Source organism: Phaethon aethereus (genome assembly GCF_964289735.1).
Source record: "Phaethon aethereus genome assembly, chromosome: 5".
In the NCBI taxonomy this organism is placed as follows: Eukaryota; Metazoa; Chordata; class Aves; order Phaethontiformes; family Phaethontidae; genus Phaethon; species Phaethon aethereus.
This window is the reverse complement of record NC_138579.1, coordinates 60,358,034-60,370,318: the sequence shown is the minus strand read 5'-3', so window position 1 is coordinate 60,370,318 and position 12,285 is coordinate 60,358,034. Positions and strand designations below refer to the sequence as shown.

The following is a 12,285-nucleotide window of genomic DNA, read 5'->3' as shown; positions in this document are numbered from 1 at the left end:
CTAGGCTTAAATAAATCTATTAAATAAAAAACCCAACCCAAAATAAAGTATTTAATATATACATATACATTAAACTATCCTTCTAGGAACGTGACAGAATCAACTATAACTCACACTCTAGGCCTCTAGAACTGGGGCTCTGTGATGGCTGAAGCACAGGAGCAAACACCGACGGAAAGAGGCAGCCAACCTGCCGCCATTAACGGGGTACGCCACTCGCGCAAATTTCCTTTTCCTCCTAGGCCCTACCGCCAACCATGTGGCGTAACAGCTTTCGCGAATACGGATGCTGCACTGCGGCGATGGCACAGTTCAACCAAACTTCTTCCCTCCTCCGCCCACTTCGACGTTAAGGCCACCCCCTTTCTCGGTTGTGATTGGCAAGATAGGCGGAGCCCTTCGCGTCGATTGGCGGCTGCTGGAGGGAGGTGGGGTAGGTTGCGTGAAGGGTAATAAAGTTAGTGGGGCTGCCTCGGTGCGCTTTAGACGCGGCAGCGAGTCGGCTCTCTATGGAGGTGGTGGAGGGAAGTGTTGGGCCGTTGCTGCTCCTGCTGTGGTGACTCGGAGACTCGCCCTGACTCGCGCGCTCCCCCCTTCCCCTCCCCAGCCCCGGTCCCCGGCTCCCTTCCCCTCCCCCCCCTTCTCTTGCCTTTTCCCCTGCCCTTGGTAGCCGCCGGGACCCGGGGAAGCTGACAAGGCCTTAGGGAAGGTGAGAAACGCGGGAGTGGCGGGAGAGTGATCTGGGGCCGGGAGGGAACGGGTACCGCTGCAAGTCGCCGCTTAAAATGGCGGCTGCCCGGAGTGGCCGCCATTTTCTCCTCGGCTTCTTCTCGTTCTCTTCTGCACAAAATGGCGGCTCGAGTCGATGGCCAGTTCTGCCTGCTTTCGGATTAGCGCACATGTTAAGCGAAGGGATAGAGGAGATCGGCAGCCCCTGCTAGGTGCAGAAGGGAAGCTGAGCAGAAGCGTTTGAGGTTAGAACCGTATATCTGCAGCGAGGGAGATGGAGTCGGATAGTGCCGGCTCGTAGCTCTGCATTTCGAGGGATCAAATCGGCTGCAGGATCCTTGTGTTTAGCAGCGGTGTCTGCGTGCTTCGGATCCCCGAGAGGTTTGCCCTTTCGAGGGGGACAGTAGCCTCGGTACACGTAGCTGCAGTCTTAGGGTCGTTGAGGATCCGCTTTGGTGGAGGTGGCAGTTTGTTCTCAAAACTCCGTGGCAAGAGGATTCCCCTACCCCCGTTTATTTACTCCTATCTCTGCACTTCGTGCAAGGGAGAGCGAACTCGGAGAAGCCGCCTCTGTTGGCAGCAACCTCGCCCGTGTTTCCTGTTCGGGCTTGGGCGGCGAGTTAAAGCGAAGGCGCTGCTGGAGCGGTGGTGGTGGTGCGGAGGGATACCGGCTGCTTCCTCCCTTTCAGGCAGGACCGGGGCGGGTGCCGCGAGTGGAGGGCGCCGTTTTCCGCCAGCGGCGAAGGAGCGGAGCCCGCTCACCTTCCTGGCAGAGAACAAAGAGCCAGCCGGGCTCCTGGCGGCGCCTCGGCCTGGAAACGGGCGGCGCCCGGTGGGGGAAGGGGAGGCGGCTCGGTGAGACCGGAGTCGCCAGCTCCATGCGGCAGCGTAGCGCCTGCCGCCTGCGGGGGGCGCCCTTCCCGCTCCCGGAGCCCTTTTGTTCGGCGGCAGCCATGTTGGGAGCCGTTCCTCGTGCCCGCGCTGGTTGTTCCGTCTCGGCGAGCGGCCGGTGGCGGGGCGCGGAGGGCTGCCGGGGCGCGGCGGTAACGGCGGCCGCCGCCTTAATGGGGAGAGGTGCTTTCTGCTGAGCGTTTCTCAGGTAGGCTTTCCGAGGCGGCGACTGTGCGCTCGATACTATAATAACCTCGAAGCGGATGGAGCCTCAAAGTGCCTGTAGGTTTTTTACGTGTTCCCCAGGCGTTTCTATCCCCTGGTTATCTTTCTGCTGTATGAGCAGTGCAGTGAAATTTTTTTCATGATTTAGTAGCTTAATGGGCGGTTTGGACTTGGATGTAGAATACGTCCCTTTTTCTGTATTAAATGTGCATTTTGTCATTTGGTACTTCTTACTTAGAAACTTGACAAATTTGTCTTGCTATAATAAATGATAGAGTGTAAAGCATCTCAAGAAAGGATTCATTTAATTATGTTGTACTAGCAGAAAAAAAACTTTTTTTTTTCCCCTGCAAGTGCTCTTGGGGGGTTGACACGATCTCAGTCCATGACTCCTTTACTTCTCCTACTTCACCTCCATTGGAAAAGATAGCTATGATGATTATGAAATTGGCCTTTCTGTGAGTGTCCCGAGGATGGTATAAATAAGTTTTCTTAACTTCTATGAAGTTTAGTGTTTGGGAGTTCCCCTTTCTGTAACATCCGTTTGTACTTTTACTGTAATTTAGATACTATGGTTGCTAGTAAAACAACTATAATATGAACACTTGATTTGTCTTTCTAGGTTTTGTTTTTCCCCACCCCGTCAATTTAATTTTATTCTTTTGAAGATTCTTCGTTGTCAAGCCGCCAAAGTGGAGAGTGCGATTGCAGAAGGGGGTGCTTCTCGTTTCAGGTACTAGTGGTTTTTTTTGTTGTTGTTTGACCACTTGGCAGTAGAGACTCTCCTTGGAGGAGAATTTAAATTTGTTTCATGTTTATACCAAAACTGATCTGATGGAAAGCATTGGGATTTTGAACTTACACAAGATTACATGGTTGTTTCTAACAGTGCTTCTTCAGGCGGAGGAGGTGGTAGGGGTGCACCTCAGCACTATCCCAAGACTGCCAGCAACAGGTATGTTGTCTTGTTCCTAGATTTGGTGTGATTTTAAAGGAAGAATGCTTGTCGGTAGATACTGAGTTGAAAATAGTGTCTTGAAGCTTGTACTGAGCTCATAACTTGTTAATGTCCTCCAGTTGGCAGCAGGATAGCATATAATCTGTTGAGAGTGTGCATCATGCTACAGTGATAAGAGGTGCACAGACTTTTTAATGCATTTCACTTCACAAGTTTAGAGGAAGGGGTTTTTGTGTGCCTCTCGTGATTACTGTTGAGTGAATACTTTACTATGTGACAGATGTGGCATTATTGGTTAGGGGTAAATGGGTACTCTTAGCAAAGCTAGTAACAGAATTAGCCTGAGTAAGGCAACACTGGAAGGCTAAAAGGCCAGTTCTTGAAATTGTTTCTTTCTGTTTAACAATCATATTCTTAAAAATTTTTAAAGCGAGTTCCTGGGGAAAACCCCAGGGCAAAACGCTCAGAAATGGATTCCTTCACGAAGCACTAGACGAGATGACGACTCCGCAAATGACAAAGAACGACATGATGCAATCTTCAGGAAAGTAAGAGGGTAAGTACTTTGTAAGAGGTTTTGGTTTTTTTCCGTACTTTAGTCTTTTCTTCAGCAACATATATCTGCAATAAATGGGGTTGAGGTAAGGAAGACATGCAGGTCCTGAGTTGTGGGGGGGACAGATGAGAGCTCATTGCTTTGGAGAGCATGAGGCAGAAACTGATAGGCCAGCAGCAGCAAACCCTTGACAAGTAATTCTTAAGAGGTTTAGTCTTTTCCATAATAATATTTGACATTCTGAAGATGTCTCAAAAATGGTTGAATGAAAATTGCATTTTAAATTTTTAATAGACTTGAGAAGTAAAGGTAAACTTGGGTCTAAAATTACTTGTAGCATGCTTACAAGATATGTAATCTGTTCTTTTGTTTTTGTTTGTTCCTCCTTAGCATACTAAATAAGCTTACTCCTGAAAAGTTTGACAAGCTATGCCTTGAGCTCCTCAATGTGGGTGTAGAATCTAAGCTCATCCTAAAAGGGGTCATACTGCTGGTAAGCTGTCTGCTTTTCTTGTAACTAGAGTTTTCTTGCATGTTAAAAATAAATAGGTAGCTGTTTTTAAGGGGTAAAGAAGTAATGTGGTGGTTGCTAATCCAAACATACAGAAATACCGTTCCTGTTTTTTGTGTAAAAAGTATATACTGAGAAGGAAATAGACTTAATGCTGGTAACTTTCTGTTTTGGAAGTCTCAAGAGTCACTTAATGGGATGGGGCTTTCTTCGTTTTTTTTTAATCTCTTAAGATGCTAGCTAGGAATCCCCCTGCCCCTGTTCTCCTGATGGACAAGCCTAATGGTCTTGGAAAAGCTACTGCAGGTGACGTCTCGGTACAGTGATTTAACTGTCATGCCACTTCATTTGAGATCAGATTGGTGATACTAACTTCAGTGTTCTGATGACAACTTTTTTTTGTCCCATTTGTTGGCTAGGATCGTAGAAGCTCTTTGGTAGCATAGAGTAGGTTTTTTTTCTTTGCTTCAGCATTAAGACTAGAGTTAAAGCACATTCCATTATTTCTGTATGAAATAGCAAAAAACAGCTGGATGTTATAGATCAGATTAGAGTGGTAATGTTCCATTGTGTCTTGCAACACAGTTTACTAACTTCTTGCATCCTACTACATGCTGCCTTACATGAAATAAATTTATTTAGATCGTAGACAAAGCCCTTGAAGAGCCCAAGTATAGCTCGCTGTATGCTCAACTATGTCTGCGACTGGCAGAAGATGCACCCAACTTTGATGGCCCATCAGCAGAGAGTCATCCAGGACAGAAGCAAAGCACAGTGAGTATATCTCTCAATCTGGAATGAAAAATTTTGCTAGCATGTATAATTGCACTGATTAGCTTAATTGTTTTTTTGTTTTCTTTTCTTAGACATTCAGACGCCTCCTAATATCTAAACTTCAAGATGAATTTGAAAACCGAACCAGAAATGTTGATAGTAAGCTTCAAAACCACTTCAGTACAGAGTTTATTTACCTTCTCTTTCCACAGCCGTATTAAACAGGCTTCTTTGTTTTCCAGTCTATGATAAGCATGATGGTCCCCTCCTCCCCGAGGAGGAGGAACAGAGAGCCATTGCCAAGATCAAGATGCTGGGGAACATCAAATTCATTGGAGAACTTGGCAAGCTTGATCTTATTCATGAATCTATCCTTCATAAGTGCATCAAAACAGTGAGTATTCAGATTGGGTCAGGGCTAAGAGCAAAATAGAACTTCTAAACTAAAAAATGTAAATGTTTAAGTTGCTTTGGGAATCTTGGAGCATAAAATAGTACAAAAATGTTTCTTATCAGTTCTCTACCTCCCCACTGTTTGAAATAAACAGTCTTTAGGGGTGATTAGAAAGCAAAATTGGCTTTGTTCAAAGCTATGGGAATTGTCTCCGAGTGAAGATCTAGTTTGGCCTAGACAGAAGTACCAGAGGTACTTCAAAGTACATGAACTTATGAGTACTCAGTACTTCAATTAGCAATTCTTAAACTAATTTTCAAGACCATTTGTCTTCAGAACAGGATGAAATGTTTCAGCATGTTCTTGTGTACAAAGTTGTCACTCACTAGACACTGTAATTTATAATATGTTGACATGCCTAATTTCCCCTTTAATATTTCAGCTTTTGGAAAAGAAGAAGAGAGTCCAACTCAAAGATATGGGGGAGGATTTGGAGTGCCTCTGTCAGATAATGAGGACAGTGGGACCTAGATTAGACCATGCAAAAGCCAAGGTATGTGCATACTAGCCAGTCATTTAACTAGTTAAGTTCTGTGGCTAAGACTTTTAATTGCCTAAGTCTTGTGTATTCCGTGCTCTACTTAAAAGTACAAAACAGAGGTCTGACATTGAGAGCAAGAGTGCCAGCTATTGCTCCTGCATCAAACCTCTTCATAGCAAAAAGATCCAATCTCTGAAACGGTTTTAAATGTCTTTCCAGAATGCAGTTAGGGTCATTAGGAGTTGCAAAAGTAAGAATATTGTTTCTCTAAATACTGCTTGAAAAGATGCGGTGAGAAACTATTCTGAACACAGCTAGGTGATGTGAGATGTATTTCTGGACTCTTTAACTTGTGAGTTCTGAATGTAAGCTCAAAACAGTGTTACAGTAATGAGAGTTTTGGCAAGCTTTCATCTTTGACTCAGATATATTGATGCATTAGCTTTCCTTAAGCTCTGCTGCCATCCAGGGGCACTGAGACAGCAGGAAAGGGCAGTCTGTTGCATTGTTTGATCTTACATGTTTTGAATGTGGTCACCTTCCCTGAAAGTACTTAAGACCTTGATAGAATTAGCCCTCACTTGTAACATTGCTTTTGTTCCCCCAGTCCTTAATGGATCAGTACTTTGCCCGTATGCGCTCCTTGATGTCAAGTAAGGAATTGCCAGCAAGGATTCGTTTCCTGCTGCAGGTATGATGATAAAATGCCTTACTGCTTCCCTTTTTCTTGCAAAGTTGTCTTGAATCCTTTCCTAATAATTCATCATGTTTCAAGGATACTGTGGAGTTGAGAGAACACAACTGGGTTCCTCGCAAAGCTTTTCTTGACAATGGACCAAAGACTATCAATCAAATCCGTCAAGATGCAGTAAAAGTAAGTCTTGCATGTGAAGTCTTAAGCAAAAGCAAGCACAAGTGTTGAAGTGAATCCACAAAACTTGTGCTGTGCACTTATGAATAGTTCTTGCAGCAGAGTATGACAGTAAGGAGCTAAGGGTTAAAATCCGATAGACTTCCATAGTTCTAGGCTAAAAACTTGGCTTTCTTGGGGACTGTTACTCCAAAGTGATGAAAATTATAATTCCTGTTTTAAAGGATCTGGGAGTTTTTATTCCTGCTCCTATGTCTCAAGGGATGAGAAGCGACTTCTTTCTGGAGGGACCCTTCATGCCACCCAGGATGAAACTTGACAGGGACCCACTCGGAGGGCTTGCTGATATGTTTGGACAAATGCCAGGTACACTGAAATGAAGGCTGATGTGATGACTGCAGCTGTACTGTATTGAACAAGAACTAAAATTGTTTTTTGTCTCCTTAACACAGGTAGCGGAATTGGTACTGGTCCAGGGGTTATTCAGGATAGATTTTCACCCACCATGGGACGCCATCGTTCAAACCAACTTTTCAATGGCCATGGGGGTCACCTCATGCCTTCTGCTCAATCCCAGTTTGGAGAACTAGGCAAATCTTTTCTGAAAAGTCAGGTAAGGAGAATGTTGTTCACAGGGTGACTTCAGCATGTTTAGAAGCTCTTCTACAGATGCGTATGTTATGGATTATAGTCTGCTTATGTTGAAAGACTACCTCAAGATTTGATTCTGATAAGAACTGACGCTCAGCTGATGCAAAAATTCTAAACCACTTTTTAAATTGTGCAAGAGAGGCAAGGAATACACTTTTTTTTTTTACTGCAAGAAAAGGTGCATGTGGCTTTGGTGGGTCAGAATGGTGTGTTTTAAATAAGATAGCCTCTATCCCTAAAAACAGGGCTACTCTCCCACCACCCCCCAGCTCCTTCTTTCTCCCTTCCTGGCAAGTAGAATCTTTGTTCCTCTGGTCCCTCTGGTACTACTTACCATATGATGTACGCCACTCCATCATCTGCACTTCTTTCTCTATATCTCCCTTTCTGAAATAGGGGCAAAGCCAACTCTACCATAACCAGAATCAGGGACTCTTATCCCAGCAACAAGGACAGTCGAAGGATATGCCACCTCGGTTTTCTAAGAAAGGACAGCTTAATGCAGATGAGGTACATTACATGCCTACATTACTTAAAGCCTATTCTAAATATTGCCCAATGATTATAGCAAGACGCGTTATTATGAGGACTAATGCTGGAACTCTTTCCTCCTCCTCCTTCTTTGTCCCTTCCTCTTTCACCTCACCCCTCACTTTCCTTAGGGTATCCAGCGTCCTATGAGCAAGACTGAGATATGAGGGCAATTTCTTGGGGTGTCCCTTCCTTCCCCCACACCTCCCCAAGAGCACTACTCTGACATCAGTTCCCATGCATCATATTGATAATAATACATTTAATGAAAACCTCAGAAAATCCTGAACTTAAACTTTAGCAACCCTGAAGTGCTGGACCAGGCTAAATTTATTTATTTTAGAGCTGGCTAATAGGCAAAATTTCATACGCAAAGTAAACTGCTTTGTTTTCGAGTGTTAACCAGACCCATATCCTGATTTCTGAGCAATTGGTAGAGTTCTAGGCTGTAAAATACAACAGCAAACATGCTAAGTATCTTCGGTCTCTAACATACTGCATCTAAAAGGAGCAATTCCAGATTTGATATCAATGGAACTAAATACCAGTAACTTGCAGCAAGCTGTGATTCATCAAGTTGTGATTTTGGGGGGATTTTAGTACACATGTGGCTGAATCTGTATTTGAGTGTTAACATTGTAGAAATGAAAGTCATGCTTCAGTGGGATGAGTTGGTGTGAGTCCATGGCTGTATATTGGTCAGAATACTTGAAACAGTTTGAGGTTTTTTTCTGACTTACCTGTTTACAGATTAGCCTGAGACCTGCTCAGTCTTTTCTAATGAATAAAAACCAAGTGCCAAAGCTTCAGCCCCAGATAACTATGATTCCTCCCAGTGCCCAGCCACCACGCACTCAGACACCACCTTTGGGACAGGTAAATACAAAAACTACTGTATATTGCTGGCTATAATGAATTTCTTCATGCATGTAAAACTTAGACCATTTTCTAGTATGAGAAGGGAGAAAGGTCTTTCATTGCATAGAGCAGGATATAAAAAAAGAACATACAAAAACATAATTTGACTTTCATCCGCCTCTGTACATACGTAGTTTTCTTAAACTTGACGTAAACATAGGTGGATGTACTGCAAAATAACAAATTCCGGTATCCCTTTCAGCCTCCTCAACTTGGTCTTAAAACAAATCCACCACTTATACAGGAAAAGCCTGCAAAGACCACGAAGAAACCACCTCCTTCTAAAGAAGAGCTACTTAAACAAACTGTAAGTTAGTAGTGCTTCTTGAAGCCTTGTATATGCTCTTTGAAAATGAATGTTTGTTTAACTGTACTTTTTTTTTCCTCTAGGAAGCAGTTGTGACTGAGTATCTGAACAACGGAAATGCTAATGATGCTGTCAATACTGTGAGGGAAATGAGAGCTCCAAAACACTTTATTCCTGAGATGTTGAGCAAAGTAATTATTCAATCCCTGGATAGATCAGATGAAGACAAAGAGAAAGCAAGTACTTTGATTAGCTTGCTCAAGCAGGAGGGGATAGCCACAAGTGACAACTTCATGCAGGTACTGCAATCTGATAGGCTCACAGCCCTTGTTAATTGGCTGTTCATGTTTAGCTTGTGTAAAGGCAGTGTGCAAATTTCTTTGAAGTCCTGTTGATCTGAGGAGGTAAAAATAAAAGAAGCTGTGAGGGGCGTAAGAACTGATGAAAGGAGGAAATGTAGGTACAAGATTGTGGGAACTGGAAGCGGGGAACCTCTTGGCAAGTGAGTCAATGCAGAAAAGAAACATGAGGCTCCTATCTAGTGAGAGTATTACTGTGCGTGAGAAGAAAAGCACTTTGGAATTAGAAGTTGTGTGTTTACTGTTTCTTAGGCGTTCCTGAATGTATTGGACCAGTGCCCCAAACTGGAGGTGGATATTCCGTTGGTGAAATCCTACTTAGCACAGTTTGCAGCCCGTGCCATTATTTCGGAGCTGGTGAGCATTTCCGAACTGGCTCAACCACTGGAAAGTGGCACCCATTTCCCTCTCTTCCTGCTCTGCCTTCAGCAGTTAGCTAAGTTACAAGATCGTGAATGGCTAACAGAATTGTTCCAACAAAGCAAAGTGAATATGCAGAAAATGTTACCAGGTAAGAGTTACCACATGCTTTTATCTTATCACATTACTGCATCTCATGTTAGCGTATGCAAGATGTTTTTTCCTTTATTCTTTTATACTAGAGTAAAATAACATATAGGGTTATTTTGATACAGTCAACTGTCATGATTGTTAAGAATGGTGTTTCTTGAGAGGTGGTTAGACCCATGAACCACTGATGATGGGTTTTATTTGGCACCAGCACTTAACTACGTCTTCCTTATTTTACTTGTCAGAAATTGACCAGAACAAGGACCGCATGCTGGAGATCTTAGAAGGGAAGGGGCTTAGCTTCTTGTTCCCACTTCTGAAACTGGAGAAGGAACTGCTAAAGCAAATAAAATCGGATCCATCCCCTCAAGCCATCTATAAGTGGATTAAAGATAACATTTCACCCAAACTTCATGTAGATAAGGGATTTGTGAATATATTGATGACCAGGTGAGATGCTGTCTTGGTGTAGTTGAAGCACTTGTTTTGTTAAACTACCAGTAGGTCACTAACTCCTTGTAAGGCTGACATCTAGCTCTCTGCAGAAACGTACAGTATTCTGGGAGATAAATTTTACTGAGTAGACCCTCCCCTGTATTCAACACCCACTGCATTAGAGAATAGCAGCAAGTTTCCAGGCTTGGGTCCGTGTGAAGCCTTGCTGTTGCTTCGGAAGGAAGAGCCTAGACCTATGTATTGTTTTTCTAAAATGTTTCACAGCCATAACAGAAGCAAAACTAGGATTTTTGTGGTGCACAGTCAACTGCAACACTAATGCACTCTGCATGCACCTAATTACTGATAAAAGCAGGAGGGGTATTTTTAGTAATTGTTAGCAAATGGGGCTTGAGAGTACTTGTTTCACTGTTTTAGGACGTGAAATCTACCTGCTTAGCAGTTTACAGAACTTTTTTTGTCCAGTTTCTTGCAGTATATTTCAAGTGGAGTAAACCCACCTAGTGACGAATCGGATTCTTCATCTGCTCCATCTAAAGAGCAGCTAGAGCAGGAAAAACAACTGCTTCTTTCCTTCAAGCCAGTAATGCAGAAGTTCCTCCATGACCATGTTGATCTGCAGGTGAGCGCTCTATATGCGCTCCAGGTGCACTGCTACAACAATAACTTTCCAAAAGGTACGTACGTCAAGATCTTACCCAAAATTTAACTTGTGTCTGCTTGTGTGTTTGTGTATGGCTTTCAGGCTTGTCACTACACCCTTAGAGTCAAGTAAGCTGTTCAGAAGGTTATAAAGCTAACGATGTTTGAATTTATTCCTATAGGCATGTTACTGCGCTTCTTTGTTCATTTCTACGATATGGAGATCATTGAAGAAGAAGCTTTCTTGGCATGGAAAGAAGATATTACTCAAGAGTTTCCAGGGAAAGGCAAAGCTTTATTCCAGGTAAATTTGCTGATATTAGAGTACAGACTTGTATTTTGTGATCTCTGCTGCACTAGAATGTTTGAGAACGCTTTCAAACAGTGTTGAAGACTTCTTAATGTCTAGAAACTTAACTGGAGTATTTCATTAAGGAGTAGTGCGGCAAGATGGACTAAATCCTTTTTACTAGAGACCTACATACAGTGCAAGTATGGCTGAAAGATTTTTAAAATGAGTTGGCGGGGGGAAGCAGTGTTCAACAGAGTACATAGCGGGGAAGTAATTCCTGCTGCCTTAAACCAGTTTTATGTAACTGCAGGTAAACCAGTGGCTAACCTGGCTGGAAACTGCTGAAGAAGAAGAATCTGAAGAAGAAGCTGACTAAAGAACCAGCCAAAGCCTTAAATTGTGCAAACATACTGTTGCTATGATGTAACTGCATTTGACCTAACCACTGCGAAAATTCATTCCGCCGTAATGTTTCACAATATTTAAAGCAGAAGTACGTCAATAGGACATCTTTTGCAAAAGGTTTTTGTAGTATGTCTTAATAGTCTACAATAAAAATATTTTAGAATATCTTTAATGTTTAGGTAACAGTGTATTAGCAGCATGCAATAATTACATCATAAGTTCTCGAGCAGAAGCGGTCTGTTGCAAGGGTCTTCTTTGCTGCCAGTTATCATAGGCTGTTTTTAAGTTAGAAAACTGAATAGCAACACTGAATACTGTAGAAATGCACTTTGCTCAGTGTAATACTTGAGTTGTTGCAATATTTGATTATCCATTTGGTTGTTACAGAGAATCCTTAACTGTAATCGATGGTTGTTGCCGTAATAGTATATTGCCTGTATTTCTACCTCTAGTAATGGGCTTTATGTGCTAGGTTTTAATATCCTTGAGCCTGGGCAAGTGCACAAGTCTTTTAAAAAGAAACAGTTTACTTGCACAAAAACTGATCAGCTGAAGAGATGGTTTAATGCCCTTTGGAAGAGGTTTTGTGGGTGTGAAACATGACATGGTGAGAAATTTGAATTGGTCCCTCTATTATAGTACTGAAATTAAGTCTACTTAATTTATCAAGACATGTTCATGCCCTGATTTTATATACTTGTATCTATCAATAAACATTGTGATACTTGACTTGTTTCTGAATGTCTCCCAGTAGAAAAGCTTTG

The 12,285-nt window shown here is 42.8% G+C and overlaps 1 protein-coding gene across 1 annotated transcript; it reads left to right on the top strand.

Moving 5' to 3' along the window:
- Window positions 1-286: 286 nt before the first annotated feature.
- EIF4G2 (eukaryotic translation initiation factor 4 gamma 2) lies at window positions 287-11,492 on the top strand (the record flags this gene model as incomplete). The annotated part of the gene is made up of 22 exons (XM_082001112.1): window positions 287-433; window positions 2,514-2,578; window positions 2,735-2,800; window positions 3,234-3,359; window positions 3,750-3,852; window positions 4,513-4,644; window positions 4,737-4,803; window positions 4,887-5,038; window positions 5,481-5,591; window positions 6,187-6,270; window positions 6,355-6,453; window positions 6,675-6,816; window positions 6,903-7,063; window positions 7,498-7,611; window positions 8,383-8,508; window positions 8,753-8,857; window positions 8,941-9,156; window positions 9,469-9,727; window positions 9,972-10,176; window positions 10,648-10,859; window positions 11,007-11,128; window positions 11,427-11,492. The coding sequence occupies 22 exons, from the start codon at window positions 287-289 to the stop codon at window positions 11,490-11,492; spliced, it is 2,880 nt and encodes a 959-aa protein (XP_081857238.1).
- Window positions 11,493-12,285: the final 793 nt, after the last annotated feature.